General features: G+C 42.6%; 1 protein-coding gene across 1 annotated transcript in view; it reads left to right on the top strand.

Moving 5' to 3' along the window:
- The first annotated feature begins 908 nt into the window (after nt 1-908).
- The window catches only part of LOC128689929 (gamma-taxilin), a 202976-nt gene continuing 180063 nt past the window's right edge, over nt 909-23821 (top strand). The window contains exon 1 of the mRNA XM_070088706.1: nt 909-1261. Within this exon, the coding sequence (XP_069944807.1) occupies nt 909-1261 (353 nt within the window). The remainder of the gene's footprint in view (nt 1262-23821) is intronic.

Consider the following 23821-nt stretch of genomic DNA (forward strand, 5'->3'; position numbering starts at 1 on the left):
AATAGAAGAGAGGACGATGTGACGTAATCAGTCCCTCATCCTTGAAGAAGAGGTAGGTTTGAGATGGTCAGTTCCTCAGCTTTAGTAAGCGTTTAGCTTCACAGCTTTGATCAGTGTGAAGCTGATGCTTGTTATTTTATTCGTCAGGTAACAAGACAAGCGCCTCTTGACACGGGTCTTAATTATTTAGATGACCCATTAGCAATAATGTGAAGCTGAGGCATGAGAATACAGCCTTTTATACAGGAGCCAGAATAAGTAAGTAAGTAAGTAAGTAAGTAAGTAAGTAAGTAAGTAAGTAAGTTCATTCAGGTATAAACAAATACAGTTACATAGAATTATCATACATAGCAGAATATGTGTAGAGAACCTTGGATAACCCAAAAAAGTCAGAGTGAGGTGAAGTGTGGAAGTTGAAAGTTGTGCTACAGGAGAAGGGGCCCACTGGGGAGTACTGCAGCAAGCCTACTGGCCCATGATAGGAAAGGTTGGAAATCCAGATCTTCTCAGTGGCTGAACTGCTCTCAGTACCATGTACTGTGATACCATCATCAGTACCATGTTCTGTGACACCATCCTCAGTACCATGTTCTCTGACACCATCCTCAGTACCATGTTCTGTGACACCATCCTCAGTACCATGTTCTGTGACACCATCCTCAGTACCATGTTCTGTGACACCATCCTCAGTACCATGTTCTGCGACACCATCCTCAGTACCATATTCTGTGACACCATCCTCGCTGTCATGTATTGTGACACCATCCTCACTGTCATGTATTGTGACACCATCCTCACTGTCATGTATTGTGACACCATCCTCACTGTCATGTATTGTGACACCATCCTCACTGTCATGTATTGACACCATTCTCACTGCCATCTATTGTGACACCATCCTCACTGCCATGTATTGTGACACCATCCTCACTGCCATGTATTGTGACACCATCCTCACTGTCATGTATTGTGACACCATCCTCACTGTCATGTATTGTGACACCATCCTCACTGCCATCTATTGTGACACCATCCTCACTGCCATGTATTGTGACACCATCCTCACTGTCATGTATTGTGACACCATCCTCACTGCCATGTATTGTGACACCATCCTCACTGCCATGTATTGTGACACCATCCTCACTGCCATGTATTGTGACACCATCCTCACTGTCATGTATTGTGACACCATCCTCACTGCCATGTATTGTGACACCATCCTCACTGTCATGTATTGTGACACCATCCTCACTGCCATGTATTGTGACACCATCCTCACTGTCGCACCTCACTTCTGCCTTCACTATAAACCGTTACACTCTCTTGCCTCACCTTCACGTTAATTAATCGAATCTGTGATGATAAAATATCATGACTGAGGGACTGACCTTGTAATAATAATAATAATAATAATAATAATAATAATAATAATAATAATAATAATAATAATAATAATAATAATAATAATAATAATAATAATAATAATAATCTTTATTTCTACAAGTACATGTACAAGGTATACAGTCCTAGCTGACATTAATAACATACTGCTATAAAAAAAAAGCATTTCGGGCAAATTAGGTCAATTTTGCCCCCAGGATGCGACCCACACTAGTCGACTAACACCCAGGTACCCATTTTACTGATGAGTGAACAGGGACAACAGGTGTAAGGAAGTGCCCAATATTTCGACCCTTGCCGGGATTCGAACCACGGACCCTCAGCCTATGATACGGGAGCTTTGCCTACCAGGCCACAGGCCACCTTAAACTCATTTTTTCAAGGCTGAGTGACTGATCTTAAATTCACTTCTTTAAGACTCAGGGACTGATCACCTCATAATGTCTCACTACTACTGCTCGTCTCCAGTGTTTAAGTTACCTTTGTATTTCAACTGAAGAAACCTGGTCAGCAGGAGTCAGGTCTCAGCAGCAACATTACGAAGCTGTTACACATGTCATCTACCACCATATCTAACTCCAACCAAATTTTTTGTGCTGGATGGGAGGCTTTTTTTTGAGGGCGGGACATTGTGCAGTCCAGAAATTCGGAAGGAAAAGCGAGTCTATTGATAACCTTAAAAAATAAATAAAATGCTTTCAGATTAATTTATATATGTGTACATATTGATGATTTATATAATCTTAAAATTGTTTGTATATAACTTATTATAAAGGGATATAGATGTGATCATTTACAATAATTTAACTTAGGACAGGATAAATCAGAGATATTAAGGTTGTATATACCGAGATGTGTATATCTATGTGTACTTTAATAACTGTTTATGGGAATAAGTACATTGATGATGTACAGGTTACTAACAACATTAATGACCCTCATGTAATAGACGGGCTATTTAACTTAAGTGTAAGTTGTTATAAGAAAACTTTTTTTAATGCTTCCAGAAATGTTCAACATAACCAGGGGCTTCTATGAGGTATGTCAGTAGTGTCATGTAAACAATGTAGAAATCTGATCACTTGTCAGTTCAGCAGCCAGTTAAGCGGTGCTCCGCCCCGTACCCAGCAAGGGAGTGCAGGGCTCCCTGGCGGGGCTGAGGCAGTGGTCACAGTACCCAGGCATAGATTAATAAGAAGAAAAGGCTGGGATAGTAAGAGGGAGTGAATGAGAGGGTCGGCCAGAGTGGAGAGGGGAGGGAAGGGTAGGCCAGAGGGAGTGGAGGACAGGGTCGGCCAGAGTGGAGAGGGGAGGGAAGGGTAGGCCAGAGGGAGTGGAGGAGAGGGTCTGCCAGAGTGGACAGGGAACGGGAGGGTAGGCCAGAGGGAGTGGAGGAGAGGGTCTTCCAGAATGGAGAGGGGAGGGGAGGGTAGGCCAGAGGGAGTGGAGAAGGTCTGCCAGAGTGAAGAGGGGAGGAGAGGGTAGGCCAGAGAGAGTGAAGGAGAGGGTCTGCCAGAGGGAGTGAAGGAGAGGGTCTTCCAGAGAGAGTGGAGGAGAGGGTCGACCAGAGTGAGTGAAGGAGAGGGTCGACCAGAGTGAGTGGAGGAGAGTGTCGACCAGAGTGAGTAGAGGGGAAGGTCGGCCAGAGTCAGTGGAGGGGAGGGTCAACCAGAGTGAGGGAAGGAGAGGGTCTGCCAGAGTGAGTGAAGGAGAAGGTCGACCAGAGTGAAGGAGAGGGTCGACCAGAGTGAGTGGAGGGGAAGGTCGGCCAGAGTCAGTGGAGGGGAGGGTCGACCAGAGTGAGTGGAGGGGAGGATGGGCCAGAGTGAGTGGAGGGGAGGATGGGCCAGAGTGAGTGGAGGGGAGGATGGGCCAGAGTGAGTGGAGGGGAGGGTCGACCAGAGTGAGTGGAGGGGAGGGTGGGCCAGAGTTAGTGGAGGGGAGGGTGGGCCAGAGTGAGTGGAGGGAAGGGTGAGCCAAAGTGAGTGGAGGGAGGGGTGGACCAGAGTGGAGGGATGGGTGGGCCAGAATGAATGGAGGGGAGGGTGGACCAGAGTGAATGGAGGGAAGGGTAGGCCAGAGTGGAGTGAAGGGTGGACCAGTGTTAGTGGAGGGGAGGGTGGGCCAGAGTGAGTGGAGGGGAGGGTGGGCCAGAGTTATTGAAGGGAGGGTGGGCCAGAGTTAGTGGAGGGGAGGGTGGGCCTGAGTGAGTGGAAGGGAGGGTGGGCCAGAGTGGAGGGGAGGGTATACTACAGGTATACTCCAGGTATTCTCTAGGTATACTCCAGGTATACTCTAGGTATACTAAGGGTATTCTCGAGGTATACTTCAGGTATACTCCTGGTATACTCTCTGTATACTTCAGGTATATTCCAGGTTTACTCCAGATATACCCCATGTATACGCTAGGTATACTCCATGTATACTCCAGGTATACTCCAGGTACCACTGGTTGTCCTTGCTTTCAACACACGGGATACAAAGATCGTAAATAAATTTATAAGCTTTAAAATTACAAAATTACCAAAACATGGTAGAACACTAAGTCAACTTGCAACATGGTAGAACACTAAGTCAACTTGCAACATGGCAGAACACTAAGTCAACTTGCAACATGGCAGAACACTAAGTCAACTTGCAACATGGCAGAACACTAAGTCAACTTGCAACATGGCAGAACACTAAGTCAACTTGCAACATGATAGAACACTAAGTCAACTTGCAACATGGCAGAACACTAAGTCAACTTGCAACATGGCAGAACACTAAGTCAACTTGCAACATGGCAGAACACTAAGTCAACTTGCAACATGATAGAACACTAAGTCAACTTGCAACATGGCAGAACACTAAGTCAACTTGCAACATGGCAGAACACTAAGTCAACTTGCAACATGGCAGAACACTAAGTCAACTTGCAACATGGCAGAACACTAAGTCAACTTGCAACATGGCAGAACACTAAGTCAACTTGCAACATGATAGAACACTAAGTCAACTTGCAACATGGCAGAACATTAAGTCAACTTGCAACATGGCAGAACACTAAGTCAACTTGCAACATGGCAGAACACTAAGTCAACTTGCAACATGGCAGAACACTAAGTCAACTTGCAACATGATAGAACACTAAGTCAACTTGCAACATGGCAGAACACTAAGTCAACTTGCAACATGGCAGAACACTAAGTCAACTTGCAACATGGCAGAACACTAAGTCAACTTGCAACATGGCAGAACACTAAGTCAATTTGCAACATGATAGAACACTAAGTCAACTTGCAACATGATAGAACACTAAGTCAACTTGCAACATGGTAGAACATTAAGTCAACTTGCAAAATGATAGAACACTAAGTCACATGATTGTCAACATGATAGAACACTAAGTCAACTTGCAACATGGTAGAACGCTAAGTCAACTTGCAACATGGTAGAACACTAAGCCAACTTGCAACATGGTAGAACACTAAGTCAACTTGCAACATGGTAGAAAACTTAATCAACTTGCAACATGATAGAACACTAAGTCAACTTTCAACATGATAGAACACTAAGTCAACTTGCAATATGATAGAACACTCAGTCAACTTGCAACATTATAGAACATTCAGTCAACTTGCAACATGATAGAACACTAAGTTACTTTGTAACATGATAGAACACTAAGTCAACTTGCAACATGATAGAACACTAAGTCAACTTGCAACATGATAGAACACTAAGGCAACTTGCAACATGGTAGAACACAAAGTCAACTTGCAACATGATAGAACGCTATGTCAACTTGCAACATGATAGAACGTTAAGTCAACTTGTAACATGATAGAACACTGTCAACTTGCAACATGGTCGAACACTAAGTCAACTTGCAATATAATAGAACACTATGTCAATTTGCAACATGGCAGAACACTAAGTCAACTTGCAACATGGCAGAACACTAAGTCAACTTGCAACATGGCAGAACACTAAGTCAACTTGCAACATGGCAGAACACTAAGTCAATTTGCAACATGATAGAACACTAAGTCAACTTGCAACATGATAGAACACTAAGTCAACTTGCAACATGGTAGAACATTAAGTCAACTTGCAACATGGCAGAACACTAAGTCAACTTGCAACATGATAGAACACTAAGTCAACTTGCAACATGGCAGAACATTAAGTCAACTTGCAACATGGCAGAACACTAAGTCAACTTGCAACATGATAGAACACTAAGTCAACTTGCAACATGGCAGAACATTAAGTCAACTTGCAACATGGCAGAACACTAAGTCAACTTGCAACATGGCAGAACACTAAGTCAACTTGCAACATGGCAGAACACTAAGTCAACTTGCAACATGATAGAACACTAAGTCAACTTGCAACATGGCAGAACACTAAGTCAACTTGCAACATGGCAGAACACTAAGTCAACTTGAAACATGGCAGAACACTAAGTCAACTTGCAACATGGCAGAACACTAAGTCAATTTGCAACATGATAGAACACTAAGTCAACTTGCAACATGATAGAACACTAAGTCAACTTGCAACATGGTAGAACATTAAGTCAACTTGCAAAATGATAGAACACTAAGTCAACTTGCAACATGGTAGAACGCTAAGTCAACTTGCAACATGGTAGAACACTAAGCCAACTTGCAACATGGTAGAACACTAAGTCAACTTGCAACATGGCAGAACACTAAGTCAACTTGCAACATGATAGAACACTAAGTCAATTTGCAACATGATAGAACACTAAGTCAACTTGCAAAATGATAGAACACTAAGTCAACTTGCAACATGGTAGAACGCTAAGTCAACTTGCAACATGGTAGAACACTAAGCCAACTTGCAACATGGTAGAACACTAAGTCAACTTGCAACATGGTAGAAAACTTAATCAACTTGCAACATGATAGAACACTAAGTCAACTTTCAACATGATAGAACACTAAGTCAACTTGCAATATGATAGAACACTCAGTCAACTTGCAACATTATAGAACATTCAGTCAACTTGCAACATGATAGAACACTAAGTTACTTTGTAACATGATAGAACACTAAGTCAACTTACAACATGATAGAACACTAAGTCAACTTGCAACATGATAGAACACTAAGGCAACTTGCAACATGGTAGAACACAAAGTCAACTTGCAACATGATAGAACGCTATGTCAACTTGCAACATGATAGAACGTTAAGTCAACTTGTAACATGATAGAACACTGTCAACTTGCAACATGGCAGAACACTAAGTCAACTTGCAACATGGCAGAACACTAAGTCAACTTGCAACATGGCAGAACACTAAGTCAACTTGCAACATGGCAGAACACTAAGTCAACTTGCAACATGGCAGAACACTAAGTCAACTTTGCAACATAAGTCAACTTGCAACATGATAGAACACTAAGAACAACAAAATGATAGAACACTAAGTCAACTTGCAACATGGTAGAATGTCAACTTGCAACATGATAGAACGTTAAGTCAACTTGTAACATGATAGAACACTGTCAACTTGCAACATGGTCGAACACTAAGTCAACTTGCAATATAATAGAACACTATGTCAATTTGCAACATGATAGAACACAAAATCAACTTGCAACATGTCAGAACATTAAGTCAACTTGCAACATGATAGAACACTATGTCAACTTGCAACATGATAGAACGTTAAGTCAACTTGCAACATGATAGAACACTAAGTCAACTTGCAATATGATAGAACACTATGTCAACTTGCAACATGACAGAACACAAAATCAACTTGCAACATGTCAGAACTTTAAGTCAACTTGCAGCATGATAAAACACTAAGTAAAATTGCAACATGACAGAACACTAAGTCAATTTAAAACATGATAGAACACCAAGTCAACTTGTGACATTATAGAACACTAAGTCAACATGCAACATGATAGAACGCCAAGTCAACTTGTGACATTATAGAACACTAAGTCAACTTGCAACATGATGGAACACTAAGTCAACTTGCAACATGATAAAACACCAAGTCAACTTGCAACATGATAGAACACTAAGTCAACTTGCAGCATGATAGAACACTCAGTCAACTTGGAATGTGATAGAATGTTAAGTCAACTTGCAACATGATAGAACAGTAAGTCAACTTGCAACATAGTAGAACACTAAGTCAACTTGCAACATGATAGAACACTAAGTCAACTTGCAACATGATAGAACGTTAAGTCAACTTGCAACATGATAGAACACTAAGTCAACTTGCAACATGATAGAACACTAAGTCAACTTGCAACATGATAGAACATAACCAGTTTGTTTGGTGTTCTGGTAGCGGGGAGTAAATGATGTCTTCGGAGGCTTCTTACTTTATTGTTAAGTCGTGGTGGGTACACAGGCTTGTGTGTTGTGCCCATGGCCCAGGAGGGGCCATGCCCATGAGGGAGAGAGAAGTGGACACTTCTTGACTGAGTGAAGGGTGTCGCCAGAGTGAGGCAGAGGCAAGGGTTACCTGGAGGTTACCTGGAGGTTATTCCGGGGATCAACGCCCCCGCGGCCCGGTCCATGACCAGGCCTCCCGATGGATCAGGGCCTGATCAACTAGGCTGTTACTGCTGGCCGCACGCAGTCCGACGTACGAGCCACAGCCCGGCTGATCCGGCACTGACTTTAGGTATCTGTCCAGCTCTCTCTTGAAGGCAGCCAGGGGTTTATTGGCAATTCCCCTAATGCTTGATGGGAGGCTGTTGAACAGTTTTGGGCCCCGGACACTTATGGTGTTTTCTCTTAGTGTACCAATGGCGCCCCTACTTTTTATTGGCGGCATTTTGCATCGCCTGCCCAGTCTTTTACTTTCGTAGGGAGTGATTTCTGTGTGCAGATTTGGGACCATTCCTTCCAAGATTTTCCAAGTGTAGATTATGATATATCTCTCCCTCTTGCGTTCCAAAGAGTACAAGTCAAGTGCTTCCAAGCGTTCCCAGTAGTTAAGGTGCTTGACAGAACTTATACGTGCAGTAAAGGATCTCTGTACACTCTCTAGATCTGCGATTTCACCTGCTTTGTATGGAGATGTTAATGTACAGCAGTATTCCAGCCTAGAGAGAACAAGTGATTTGAAAAGGATCATCATGGGCTTGGCATCTCTCGTTTTGAAAGTTCTCATTATCCATCCTATCATTTTCTTTGCACGTGCGATCGTGGCACTGTTGTGATCCTTGAAAGTGAGATCCTCAGACATTACTACTCCCAGGATGGCGTGCCAACCGAGAGGCCTGGCTACAGAGGGCAGCATCTTAGTGCCGCGAAATATGAACTAAGCTGGCAGACAGTATGGGCTGTCTGTGCAGGCAGTACAGGTTGTCTACACATGCTCGGCCACCTACCTTACGTCGTCCCGACGCGACAATACTGGTGGTAAAAAAAACTCGGTCTCTCTCTCATAGGCACAGGGCACAGAACACAAAATAAAAAACATATATATACATATGGACATGAAAAAAAAAACTTCCTACAGGGAGGGAAGAAAAAAACATGTGGGGTGTGCTAAACATCATGGTCATAGGCAGTGAGCGTCGATGGGCATCACTGCACGCCTTCCTGCGTCTGGACAGATACTGCAACACAGGAGACATCGCTGCAGCTAAGCTGTGACGTAACAGGGTATGGTCTCCTCTGGAATGGTGAAGCAGTCATCGTAGGAGTCGCTGCAGGTTTCACTCAACCTGGGGCACGACGTGCTGGTGCCCTCGAGTGAGGTGTCGACAAAACTCAGCAGCTGGGCAGGACTTCTGGCAAGCAACTCAAGAGGACACTTCTCGACTGGTACTGTTGCAAGGCTGTCACTGCCGGCAAGCATGGAGCGAGTTGTGGCAGAGACGACTGGGCAAAACATCTGGGAGTTGTAACATCATACACCAGACTGCAGTGAGCGAGCTAGCAGTCAAAGTGACATCTTCTTTGTGCAGGAGCTCACTGAAGCTTGTGACATGAGGCTGACACAGCGCCTGCCGACAGGGCTAACTGCGGCTTGACGAGTGTCATTCTCTCGGCAGTTGGAGTTATAGCAGAGGTTAGTCTAAGCATCCCCAGACTTGTTTCTCTACATATAACTGCACTCTGAAGGTCTGGAGGTGAAGTGAAACAAATCTCGATGGGAATCATAGCAGGTACGATTCTGCAGAACATCTATGAGTGACGAGCATAAGAGCTTTCTGTACAAGAGGGGCTCGGGCTCAGAGCTGAGATAACAGCTGTCAAACACACTGGTCACATCGGGTGACTTAGCACAGTGGTGCTACTCAGGTGTGGCTCAGACCTCACTGGACACACGGAAACTACACACACCCCTGGAACATGCGGTACACTAACATGTGAGAACACTGACTGAGAGGAATTAATTAACACACGACATATATCTTCTCTCAATCTTCTCGACAATACTGAAATAATTACTAGAAACACTCGATGTGACATCATGTGATGTCGTGAGGTGACGTCAGCAGCACTGTGACGTCAGCAGACATCTCGAGGTGACGTCAGTCAGACATCGTGACGTCATGAAGTCGGGCAGCATCGTCGGTGACGTCAATGTGATGCGGGCAGCAGACCACAGCATGTGGCCTGGGGCATCTGGTAACTCACGTGGCTTGTAGATCCATGGGACATCGCCCACACCCAATGTGGCATCGGGATCCACGTGGCATCGTGATCTACGTGGCATACTGATCCACGTTGCTTTGAGTGGCCTTGGGCACTCGGATACACAGCTCTGGCAATGAATTCACACGGAAGACAGCAGAAAACACAGCAGAGGGAGTGGGCAGCGGTGAGTGGTGTATGGTAGGCTGGTGAGGTGTGAGCGTACAGCAGGGCGGGGCAAGGAACGGCCACTTCCTCCTCCTCCTCCTCCTCCCCCACCCACAAACACGTGGAGAAGCTCACACTGGATGCAGAAATCACCACCAAACTCACCTCTCGCTTGCTGAAACAGTTGTGCTGAGCTGAACAACAACAGCAACATACAAGTGACGCTGAACACGTGACTTGAGAAACAGCATGGGACGCTGTAGCGTGGGGTGACTGGGACGCCACTTACAATTCTCGAAGAAATTCTGCAAATTTCGGCTGAATCCTGCTTGTACCTGTGTCTGGATGCTCAAACGTGCAGACATGACATCAGGATAACACGTTGAGAGACAGATGCTTCTTGTATAGGGTGATAAAGTGAAGATGACTTCATCCCTTCCTTCCTCTCTCCTGGCAAATACAACTGCTGCGACCACTGCTTCCCCCCATTTATAACCAGTTTGTTTGGTGTTCTGGTAGCGGGGAGTAAATGATAAACGTCTTTGGAGGCTTTTTACTTTATTAAGTCGTGGTGGGTACACAGGCTTGTGTGTTGTGCCCATGGCCCGGGAGGGGCTATGCCCACAAGGGAGAGAGAAGTGGACACTTCTTGACTGAGTGAAGGGTGTCGCCAGAGTGAGCCAGAGGCAAGGGTAGGCAGGCTGGCATGCCCACTGAGAGGCCTGGATACAGAGGGCAGCATCCTAGTGCCATGAAATATGAACTAAGCTGGCAGACAGCATGGGCTGTCTGTGCAGACAGTAGAGGCTGTTTACAAGAACACTAAGTAAAATTGCAACATGATAGAACACTAAGTCAACTTGCAACATGATAAAACACTAACTCTTCTTGCAATATGGTAGAACACTCAGTCAACTTAAAACATGATAGAACACTAAGTCAACTTCCAACATGATAGAACACTAAGTCAACTTGTACAATGATAGAACACTAAATCAACTTGCAACATGATAGAACACTAACTCACTTTGCAATATGATAGAACACTAAGTCAACTTTCAACATAAAACACTAATTCAACTTGCAACATGGAAGAACACTAAGTCATCTTGCAATGTGATAGAACACTAAGTCAACCTGCAACATGATAAAACACTAAGCCAACTTGCAACGTGATAGAACACTAAGTCAACTTGCAGTATGATAGAACAGTAAGTCAACTTGCAACATAATAGAACGCTAAGTCAACTTGCAACTTGATAGAACGTTAAGTCAACTTGCAACATGATGGAACACTAATTCAACTTAAAACATGAGAGAACACCATGTTAACTTGCAACATGATACAACACTAAGTCAACTTGTAACATGATAGAACACTAAGTCAACTTGCAACATGATAGAACACTAAGTCAACTTGCAACACGATAGAACACTAAGTCAATTTGCACCATGATAGAACACTAAGCCAACTTGCAACTTAATAGAACACTAAGTCAACTTGCAACATGATAGAACACTAAGTCATCTTGCAACATGATAAAACACTAAATCAGGTTGCAACATGATTGAGCACCAAGTCAATTTGCAATATGAGAGAACACTCAGTCAACTTGCAACATGGTATAACATTAAGTCAACTTGCAACATGATAGAGCACTAAGTCAACTTGCAACATGATAGAACACTAAGTCAACTTGCAACATGATAGAACACTAAGTCAACTTGCAACATGATAGAACACTAAGTCAACTTGCGACATGAAAGAACACTAAGTCAACTTGCAATATGACAGAACACTAAGTCAACTTGCAACATGATAGAACACTAAGTCAACTTGAAGCATGATAGAACAGTAATTCAACTTGCAACATGATAGAACGCTAAGTCAACTTGCAACTTGATAGAACGTTAAGTCAACTTGAAACATGATAGAACACTAAGTCAACTTGCAACATGACAAAACACTAAGTCAACTTGCAACATTATAGAACACTAAGTCAACTTAAAACATGATAGAACACTAAGTTAGCTTGCAACATGATAGAACACCAAGTCAACTTTTAACATGATGGAACACAAAGTCAACATGCAACATGGTAGAACACTAACTTATCTTGCAACATGATAGAACACTAAGTCAACTTGCAACATGGTAGAACACTAAGTCAACTTGCAACATGATAGAACACTAAGTCAACTTGCAACATGATAGAACACTAACTCAACTTACAATGTGACAGAATACTCAGTTAACTTGCAACATTAAGACCATAAGAACATAAGAATGGAGGAACACTGCAGAAGGCCTACTGGCCCATGCGAGGCAGGTCCTTATCAAAACGACTACTACCTAAAGCTTCCCTGGAAATAACTCCCGTACCCAATGACACCAATCAAACCCAGCCCCTCCCACTCATATATTTGTCCAGTCTCTTCTTAAAGCTACTCAAGGTCCTAGCCTCTATCACCCCACTGGGAAGACTGTTCCACGCATCTACAACTCTGTTAGAAAGCCAGTACTTACCTATGTCCTTTCTAAATCTAAATTTATCCAACTTAAATCCATTATTCCTGGTTCTTACCTGGTTCGACACCCTCAGTACTTTATTAATATCTCCCTTGTTTATGCCCGTCATCCACTTATACACTTATACACCAATATGAAAAGCAATATAGACAAGGCTTAATACACAAAGATATTCTTAAACACTATTCATCAGCTCTCACCAAAGTAATAAAGAAAGCCAAACGACTATACTACTCCAGTAGATTCACAGACACTAGAGGAGATATAAGAAAGACCTGGAAAACACTCTCTCAGATTCTAGGGACCCACAAACTGAGAAAAACCAAGAATATTGTCCTAACTAAACCTAATGAAACACCACTACATCCCACTGACACAGCTAACAAGATAAACGACTTCTTCTCAACCATAGGATCTAATCTCGCCAGTAAAATCCCACATACCAATGCCCATGCCAGGGACTACCTAGATGGGAATTTCCCTAATTCCTTCTATCTTGCACCAACTGAGCCCACGGAAGTCACCGAGATTATAAAGTCACTTAAAAATAACTCGGGGAATCTGTCTCATGTCCCACCATTACTGTACAAGCGAGCGGCCACTTGATACTGGAGTTCCGCAGGGAAGTGTCCTTGGTCCCCTGCTCTTCCTCATATACATCAATGACCTTCCAAACATATCCCAACACCTGAAACCCATTCTCTTTGCTGACGACACGACTTATGTCATCTCTCACCCTAATCTTGCCACCCTCAACACCACTGTGAATGAGGAGCTGATCAAAATATCGACTTGGATGACAGCCATTAAACTTACGGTTAACACTGACAAAACCTACTATATTATGTTTGGTAGCAGAGCAGGAGATGCACAAATTAACATTAAGATTGACAACACTCTAATTACCAGAAATAATGGGGGCAAATTCCTAGGCTTATACCTTGACAACAACCTGAATTTCAGCACCCATATCCAGCATATAACCAAAAAAGTATCCAAAACGGTTGGGATCCTCTCCAAGATACGATACTATGTGCCGCAAAATGCCCTTCTCACACTATACCACTCACTTATTTATCCATACCTCACCTATGTTATTTGTGCTTGGGGATCAACTGCAGCAACACACCTAAAGCCAATAATAACCCAACAAAAAGCTGCAGTAAGAATAATCACTAAATCCCATCCCTGGCAACACACCCCCCCACTCTTCATAGACCTAAACTTACTCCCTGTTCAGTACATCCACACTTACTACTGTGCAATCTACATCTACAGGGCCTTAAACTCTAATATCAACCTTGGCCTAAAACGCTTTCTTGATAGTTGTGACAGAACCCACAGGCATAACACCAGACACAAACATCTCTACGACATTACCCGTGTCCGACTAAACCTTTACAAAAATTCAATGTATGTCAAAGGCCCTAAAATCTGGAATACCCTACCTGAGAACTCTAGAACTGCAGACACATTCATCACCTTCAAAACTACCATTAGAAAACATCTTATCTCCCTGATACACCCTGTCAACTAACTACACGAATACCACCTGGTGGTTCACACTTACACTCACTGACACATTTGACCATAAACAGAAATATTAATCTCAATCTTAAAATAATGAATCCTGTGATACTCCAATACTGAAACTATGTATTGTGCCAAAACAAAAGCATTTACATTGCTAAACTCACAAACTAGTATTTAGTCACTTAGCCATAATACCAACTTACCTCATAATTTGTAATATTTTACAATTAAGAATAAAACTAAGTCTGCCCGAAATGCCTAGCCATGCTAAGCGTTCTAGTGGTACACTCTGTAATCACTATTTTACTACATGTAAACCACACAATAACCAAATTTCTGTAAACTCAGCATTGTAATCCTTATAGAGAATAAACTTTGAATTTGAATTTGAATTTGAATTTGAATTTGAATGATATCTCCCCTCATTCTACGCCTCTAGAGAGAGTGGAGATTTAAGGCTTTGAGTCTATCTTCATACGGGAGATTCTTTACACAGTAAATCATTTTAGTCATTCTTCTCTGTATGTTCTCTAATGAGTCTATATCCATCCTGTAGTAAGGGGACCAAAACTGAGCAGCATAATCCAAATGAGGCCTCAAAATAGGCCACAAAATAGAGCGAAACACCAACGTCAAAGACCTGGGAGTGATCATGTCGGAGGATCTCACCTTCAAGGACCATAACATTGTATCGATCGCATCTGCTAGAAAAATGACAGGATGGATAATGAGAACCTTCAAAACATAAGAACATAAGAACATAAGAAAGGAGGAACACTGCAGCAGGCCTGTTGGCCCATACTAGGCAGGTCCTTTACAATTCATCCCACTAACAAACATTTGACCAACCCAATTTTCAATGCCACCCAAGAAACAAGCTCCAATGTGCAAGTCCCTCTCAAATCCAACCCCTCCCACTCATGTAATTATCCAACCTAAATTTGAAACTACCCAAAGTCCTAGCCTCAATAACCCAACTAGGTAGACTGTTCCACTCATCAACTACCTTATTTCCAAACCAATACTTTCCTATGTCCTTTCTAAATCTAAACTTATCTAATTTAAATCCATTACTGCGGGTTCTCTCATGGAGAGATATCCTCAAGACCTTGTTAATATCCCCCTTATTAATACCTATCTTCCACTTATACACTTCGATCAGGTCTCCCCTCATTCTTCGTCTAACAAGTGAATGTAACTTAAGAGTCTTCAATCTTTCTTCATAAGGAAGATTTTTAATGCTATGTATTAATTTAGTCATCCTACGCTGAATGTTTTCTAACGAATTTATGTCCATTCTGTAGTATGGAGACCAGAATTGAGCTGCATAATCTAGGTGAGGCCTTACTAATGATGTATAAAGCTGCAGTATGACCTCTGGACTTCTGTTGCTTACACTTCTTGATATAAATCCCAGTAATCTATTTGCCTTATTACGTATGCTTAGGCATTGCTGTCTTGGTTTAAGGTTGCTGCTTACCATAACCCCAAGTCCTTTTCGCAATCTGTATGGCTAAGTTCTACATTATTTAACTTATAAGTGCTAGGGTTATGGACACTCCCGAGCTTCAGAACCTTGCATTTATCTACATTGAACTGCATCTGCCACTTTTCTGACCAAGAGTAGAGTTCGTCTAAATCCTCCTGAAGTTCCCTAACATCTAAGTTTGAATCAATTATCCTACCTATCTTCGTGTCATCGGCGAATTTGCTCATATCACTAGCAATTCCTTCATCAAGATCATTGATATATATTATAAACAACAACGGGCCCAAGACTGATCCCTGTGGAACGCCACTTGTTACTGATCCCCACTCGGATTTAACCCCATTTATGGACACTCTCTGCTTCCTGTCTGTGAGCCATGACCCGATCCACGAGAGCACCCTTCCCCCAATGCCATGAGCTGCTACTTTCTTCAACAGTCTTTGGTTTACCTGGAGTTTACCTGGAGAGAGTTTCGGGGGTCAACGCCCCCGCGGCCCGGTCTGTGACCAGGCCTCCTGGTGGATCAGCGCCTGATCAACCAGGCTGTTGCTGCTGGCTGCACGCAAACCAACGTACGAGCCACAGCCCGGCTGATCAGGAACTGACTTTAGGTGCTTGTCCAGTGCCAGCTTGAAGACTGCCAGGGGTCTGTTGGTAATCCCCCTTATGTGTGCTGGGAGGCAGTTGAACAGTCTCGGGCCCCTGACACTTATTGTATGGTCTCTTAACGTGCTAGTGACACCCCTGCTTTTCATTGGGGGGATGGTGCATCGTCTGCCAAGTCTTTTGCTTTCGTAGTGAGTGATTTTCGTGTGCAAGTTCGGTACTAGTCCCTCTAGGATTTTCCAGGTGTATATAATCATGTACCTCTCCCTCCTGCGTTCCAGGGAATACAGGTTTAGAAACCTCAAGCGCTCCCAGTAATTGAGGTGTTTTATCTCCGTTATGCGCGCCGTGAAAGTTCTCTGTACATTTTCTAGGTCGGCAATTTCACCTGCCTTGAAAGGTGCTGTTAGAGTGCAGCAATATTCCAGCCTAGATAGAACAAGTGACCTGAAGAGTGTCATCATGGGCTTGGCCTCCCTAGTTTTGAAGGTTCTCATTATCCATCCTGTCATTTTTCTAGCAGATGCGATTGATACAATGTTATGGTCCTTGAAGGTGAGATCCTCCGACATAATCACTCCCAGGTCTTTGACGTTGGTGTTTCGCTCTATTTTGTGGCCAGAATTTGTTTTGTACTCTGATGAAGATTTAATTTCCTCATGTTTACCATATCTGAGTAATTGAAATTTCTCATCGTTGAACTTCATATTGTTTTCTGCAGCCCACTGAAAGATTTGGTTGATGTCCGCCTGGAGCCTTGCAGTGTCTGCAATGGAGGACACTGTCATGCAGATTCGGGTGTCATCTGCAAAGGAAGACACGGTGCTGTGGCTGACATCCTTGTCTATGTCGGATATGAGGATGAGGAACAAGATGGGAGCTAGTACTGTGCCTTGTGGAACAGAGCTTTTCACCGTAGCTGCCTCGGACTTTACTCTGTTGACGACTACTCTCTGTGTTCTGTTAGTGAGGAAATTATAGATCCATCGACCGACTTTTCCTGTTATTCCTTTAGCGCGCATTTTGTGCGCTATTACGCCATGGTCACACTTGTCGAAGGCTTTTGCAAAGTCTGTATATATTACATCTGCATTCTTTTTGTCTTCTAGTGCATTTAGGACCTTGTCGTAGTGATCCAGTAGTTGAGACAGACAGGAGCGACCTGTTCTAAACCCATGTTGCCCTGGGTTGTGTAACTGATGGGTTTCTAGATGGGTGGTGATCTTGCTTCTTAGGACCCTTTCAAAGATTTTTATGATATGGGATGTTAGTGCTATTGGTCTGTAGTTCTTTGCTGTTGCTTTACTGCCCCCTTTGTGGAGTGGGGCTATGTCTGTTGTTTTTAGTAACTGAGGGACGACCCCCGTGTCCATGCTCCCTCTCCATAGGATGGAAAAGGCTCGTGATAGGGGCTTCTTGCAGTTCTTGATGAACACAGAGTTCCATGAGTCTGGCCCTGGGGCAGAGTGCATGGGCATGTCATTTATCGCCTGTTCGAAGTCATTTGGCGTCAGGATAACATCGGATAGGCTTGTGTTAATCAAATTTTGTGGCTCTCTCATAAAAAATTCATTTTGATCTTCGACTCTCAGTCTGGTTAGCGGCTTGCTAAAAACTGAGTCATATTGGGACTTGAGTAGCTCACTCATTTCCTTGCTGTCATCTGTGTAGGACCCATCTTGTTTAAGTAGGGGCCCAATACTGGACGTTGTTCTCGATTTTGATTTGGCATAGGAGAAGAAATACTTTGGGTTTCTTTCGATTTCATTTATGGCTTTTAGTTCTTCCCGCGATTCCTGACTCCTAAAGGATTCTTTTAGCTTAAGTTCGATGCTTGCTATTTCTCTGACCAGTGTCTCCCTGCGCATTTCAGATATATTGACCTCTTTTAGCCGCTCTGTTATTCTTTTCCGTCGCCTGTAAAGGGAGCGCCTGTCTCTTTCTATTTTACATCTACTCCTCCTTTTTCTTAGAGGAATAAGCCTTGTGCATACATCGAGTGCCACCGAGTTAATCTGTTCTAGGCATAAGTTTGGGTCTGTGTTGCTTAGTATATCTTCCCAGCTTATATAGGTTAGGACTTGGTTTACTTGGTCCCACTTTATGTTTTTGTTATTGAAGTTGAATTTGGTGAATGCTCCCTCGTGACTAGTCTCATTTTGTCGGTCTGGGGCTCCACGCATACATGTCTGAACCTCAATTATGTTGTGATCTGAGTATATTGTTTTTGATATGGTGACATTTCTTATCAGATCATCATTGTTAGTGAAGATGAGGTCTAGTGTATTCTCCAGTCTAGTAGGCTCTATTATTTGCTGGTTTAAATTGAATTTTGTGCAGAGATTTAAAAGCTCGTGTGAGTGTGAGTTTTCATCAGAGCTGCCTCCTGGTGTTATTTCTGCAACAATATTATTTGCTATATTCCTCCATTTTAGGTGCCTTAAGTTGAAATCCCCCAGGAGCAAGATGTTGGGTGCAGGAGCTGGAAGATTTTCCAGACAGTGGTCAATTTTTAACAGCTGTTCCTGGAATTGCTGGGATGTTGCATCCGGAGGCTTGTAGACTACCACAATGACTAGGTTTTGGTTCTCGACCTTTACTGCTAAAACTTCCACTACGTCATTTGAGGCATTAAGCAGTTCTGTGCAAACAAGTGACTCTGCAATGTACAGGCCAACCCCCCCCTTTTGCCTGTTCACTCTGTCACATCTGTATAGGTTGTAACCTGGGATCCATATTTCGTTGTCCAAGTGATCCTTTATGTGGGTCTCAGTGAAAGCCGCGAACATTGCCTTTGCCTCTGCAAGCAGTCCACGGATGAAAGGTATTTTGTTGTTTGTTGCTGGCTTTAGACCCTGTATATTTGCAAAGAAGAATGTTATCGGACTGATGGTATTGTTGGTACTGGGGGGGGGAATTTTTTTTCTGGCATTAGTATCTGTATCTGTTGGTTTGGAGTGGAGGCCATCGACTGTGGTTCCACTCCAGGAATGACTGGATTTGGTGTACGATTTCTGCCATTTCCTGCCAGTTTTTTTTCCTTCCTGGCACTAAAAAACCTCTCCCTCTTGAGTGGCTGTGGCTACCCAGGTTTTCCCATGGCCTGGATGTTTTGTATCTTTTTGTCCCCTTTAGATGGTATGCCTGGCAATTTAAGTTATAGCACAGTCTTTCCTGTACTGAAGAGGTACACATTTCAGGGTGAAAAAGCTTACAGGAAGGGAGTTTGCATTTTCCTGTTGTCATATGGGCATGACATTTTCTAGGGTGGTCATAGTTGCATGTCCCATCTGTTTTTCCAGATTTCCCATGCCAGCAGATACCAAGTGCATAGTATGTGCACAGGCTTGGTTTCCGTTTGCCTTGGGTTTCTGTGACTGTATTCCCTGTTGGTGCATGTTTCCCTGTCTTATTCCTATCCTCCCTAGCACCAACAATGGAGCTCCCACCAGTTGTTTTTGGTAATTTATCCTCACTATTGCTATTGGAGTCCTCTTGTTTGCTATTTCCTGCGGTATTTCTAGTTTGCAATATTGGTTTTATCTTATCTTTGACTACACTTGTTTCCCTACTATGGCTCCTGTCCTCTATGAGGTCATTTATATGTATTCCTTCCTGCGTATAATTCCCGACTACCTGGACAAAATCTCCAGCTTCACCATTACTGTCTCCCAGGACAGTATCTCCAGCTTCACCATTTCTGTCTCCCAGGACAGCACCTCCAGCTTCACCATTACTGTCTCCCAGGACAGCACTATCAGCCCCACATTTACTGACTACCAGGACATCACCTCCAGCCTTACAGTTTGTGACTACATGGCCAGTATCAAGGGCAGTACCATTCAGCCCAGACTTTTTATGTTCCCATCTGTTGTAGAAAGCTTCCAGGTTTTCTATGAAAGCAGCTTTGATGTTGTCCTCTTTCAATACCCTTGTGATTTTAGTCCACAGATTTTCCTCATATGGGCATACCCAAAAACACTTCTCTGTTTTAATACTGCTTGTAGCTAGTTCTGGGATATCTGCACAAGGAGCGTGACACCAATTTCCACAAAAATGACAATTTATCCATGTGGAAGCCCGTTTGTTTGACTGACCACAGACTACACACAGCTTCATAATGATTTGAATGGTTGATTTACTGCAATTCTACTAGCAACCTCTTGAATATTATATTAATAACCTTAAATGAAGCTCTAGCTATTTGTATTTCTGTTTCTAACTCTTTTTGTATATTGGACAGCTTACCGTCACGTTCCTGATTTTTAATGTTTGTGTTTATAAGGGCGCCTACAAACCCATCCATTTACAGTCTGCTTTATTGTCCAACGAAACTGTTTGAAACCAGCCCGGGTTCGGACCAGTCAAGGGTTCGGACCAGTCAAGGGTTCGGACCAGTCAAGGGTTCGGACCAGTCGATCTGCTCTGATCAGTGGGTCACTTATTTAAAACATACTGGTCGGTGATTTGAGCTAACACATGAAGGATCTACTGGAAATTATCTACCCGAGTAATATGTGATTTGACTGATACAAAAGTATAACTTGCGTGTTGAAGAGCCGGTGATATCTGGCAGCTCCTACAATGACGTACAGTCGACCTCTTTGTTTATTAATCGCTGTATCTGGCTTTTCTATTTTTGTTTTTTCCGTCTCCACCACAATAAATGCTATATTATCACTATAGTTGACTGGTGCAAATTTTGGAGGAAGGACGCTTTTTCTGTAGTAATAATTGCTTCTCGTTGTGTATATTGCGACCGCTGGTAACTACAGGTTATATGAAATTCACAGTAACGTCTCGTATTTCAAGAAAAAGAAACTAATGAAAGTCACTCCACTCCACTAAGTACCATTATAATACTGGTTAGTTGCTACTACAACACTGTATTCTGCTATTCACTGGTATCACTAGATTATATGCGAGTACACTAGCAAGCCAGGAAGATTATTAAAAACAGCTGACCTGTGGTAAGTTTCTGGCGACTTCTGGCACCTGCCTCTATAGGCTTATCACTTCATTTACAAATCCACCTGTTTTCAAATGACACTTTAGCGGAACTCTATCAAATGCCTTACTAAAATCTAAGTAAATAATATCAAATTCTTTATCGTGGTCAACAGCCTCAAAAGCTTTACTGAAGAAAGTTAATAAATTAGTTATACAAGACTGGCCTCTTGTGAATCCATGCTGAGTATCATTAATCAAGCTATGCTTATCGAGATGGCTTCTTATAACCTCAGCTATAATTGACTCTAGCAACTTGCCTACAATTGAGGTCAGGCTTATTGGGCGGTAATTTGACGGTAACGACTTGTCCCCTGTTTTAAAAATAGGAATTACATTAGCCATCTTCCACATATCAGACACTGCACCTGTTTGAAGAGATAAATTAAAAATATTAGTTAATGGTTCACAGACTTCCATTTTGCATTCCTTAAGAACCCTTGAAAAAACCTCATCAGGACCCGGTGACTTATTTTGCTTCAGTCGGTCTATCTGCTTCACAACCATTTCACTAGTGACTGTGATGTTACATAATTTATCTTCTTCTGATCCACTATAAAAATTAATTACCGGAATATTATTAGTGTCTTCCTGCGTAAAAACCGAGAGAAAATAATTATTTAAAATCGAGCACATTTCATTCTCTTTGTCAGTAAGATGCCCATAGTTATTTTTAAGGGGACCTATCTTATCTCTGACTTTTGTTCTATATACCTGGAAAAAACTTTTTGGGTTAGTTTTAGAATCCCTAGCAACTTTAATTTCATAGTCCCTTTTAGCTTTTCTTATCCCCTTTTTAATGTCCCTCTTAATGTCAATATACTGATTCATAAGATGACCCTCGCCTCTTTTGATACGCCTATAAATTCCTTTCTTATGCCCTAGTAGATATTTCAGCCTATTATTCATCCATTTTGGGTCATTTCTATTTGATCTAATTTCCTTATAAGGGATAAACGTTCTTTGAGCAGTATGTATTGTGTTCAGAAAACTGTCATATTGATAGCTCTCTTCGTTACCCCAGTCAACAGATGATAAGTGTTCTCTAAGCCCATCGTAATCTGCTAAGCGAAAATCTGGGACTGTTACTGAGTTATCCCTACTATCATACTTCCATTCAATTCTAAATGTAATTGATTTGTGGTCGCTAGCACCCAGTTCCTCTGAAACTTCTAAATTATTAACAAGGGATTCATTGTTTGCCAGAACTAAGTCAAGCAGGTTATTTCCCCTTGTAGGTTCTGTCACAAACTGCTTCAAAAAACAATCTTGAACTACTTCTAAGAAATCGTATGATTCTAAATTCCCAGTCAAGAAATTCCAATCAATATGACTAAAGTTAAAGTCTCCTAGAATTACTACATTATCGTGCCTTGTGGCCCTAACAATTTCCTCCCATAGTAGTCTCCCTTGGTCCCTATCTAAATTTGGGGGACGGTATATCACACCTAAAATTAATTTTTCATGCCCCTCTGAAAATTCTATCCAAACAGACTCTGTATGTGTTACTTCAGACTTAATACCCGTTTTTATGCAACAGTTCAAGCGATCTCGGACATACAATGCCACCCCAACCCCCTTCCCGATACTTCTATCTACTTGGAACAATTTAAAACCCTGAATGTGACATTCTGCAGGCATGTCCCTACTTTTTGAATTAAACCACGTCTCAGTAATGGCAAATACATCTATGTTACCTGCACTAGCAACTAGTCTCAACTCGTCCATCTTATTCCTAGCACTGCGACTATTTGTGTAATAAATTTTTAATGACCCTCCACTCTCTTTACCCTTCCTGCTCCTTTCTGTTATTCCACTAAACTTATTACTGTCCTTGTCAATTAGTGCCACTGGCTTTCCAATATCCACCTCATTTTGCCTATTACTAGTTCTCCTAGTACTCATGTTACTACCCTGCGACTTCACAGTTTTCCCGCCAAAACCCATACCACTAACTATTCCTAGTTTAAAGACCTAACAGCTCCCTCCACTGCGTTGGCCAGTGCTCCCACCCCACACCTAGATAAGTGAACCCCATCCCTGGCATACATGTCATTTCTGCCATAGAAGAGGTCCCAGTTGTCAATGAATGTTACCGCATTTTCCTTACAGTACTTGTCCAGCCAGCAATTGACACCAATTGCTCTGGACAACCATTCATTCCCAACTCCTCTCCTTGGCAAAATGCCACATATGACAGGTTTCCCACTCTTCCTCCTAATTATCTCTATTGCTGACCTATACCTGCTAATCAGGTCCTCACTCCTACGTCTGCCAACATCGTTGCCTCCAGCACTGAGACAGATAATAGGATTGCTCCCATTACCTCTCATGATGTCATCCAGACGGCTAACAATATCCTTCATCCCAGCCCCAGGAAAACACACTCTCTGCCTCCTACTCCTATCCTTCAAGCAGAATGCCCTATCCATGTACCTAATCTGGCTATC

This window comes from Cherax quadricarinatus, chromosome 25 (genome assembly GCF_038502225.1).
Source record: "Cherax quadricarinatus isolate ZL_2023a chromosome 25, ASM3850222v1, whole genome shotgun sequence".
In the NCBI taxonomy this organism is placed as follows: Eukaryota; Metazoa; Arthropoda; class Malacostraca; order Decapoda; family Parastacidae; genus Cherax; species Cherax quadricarinatus.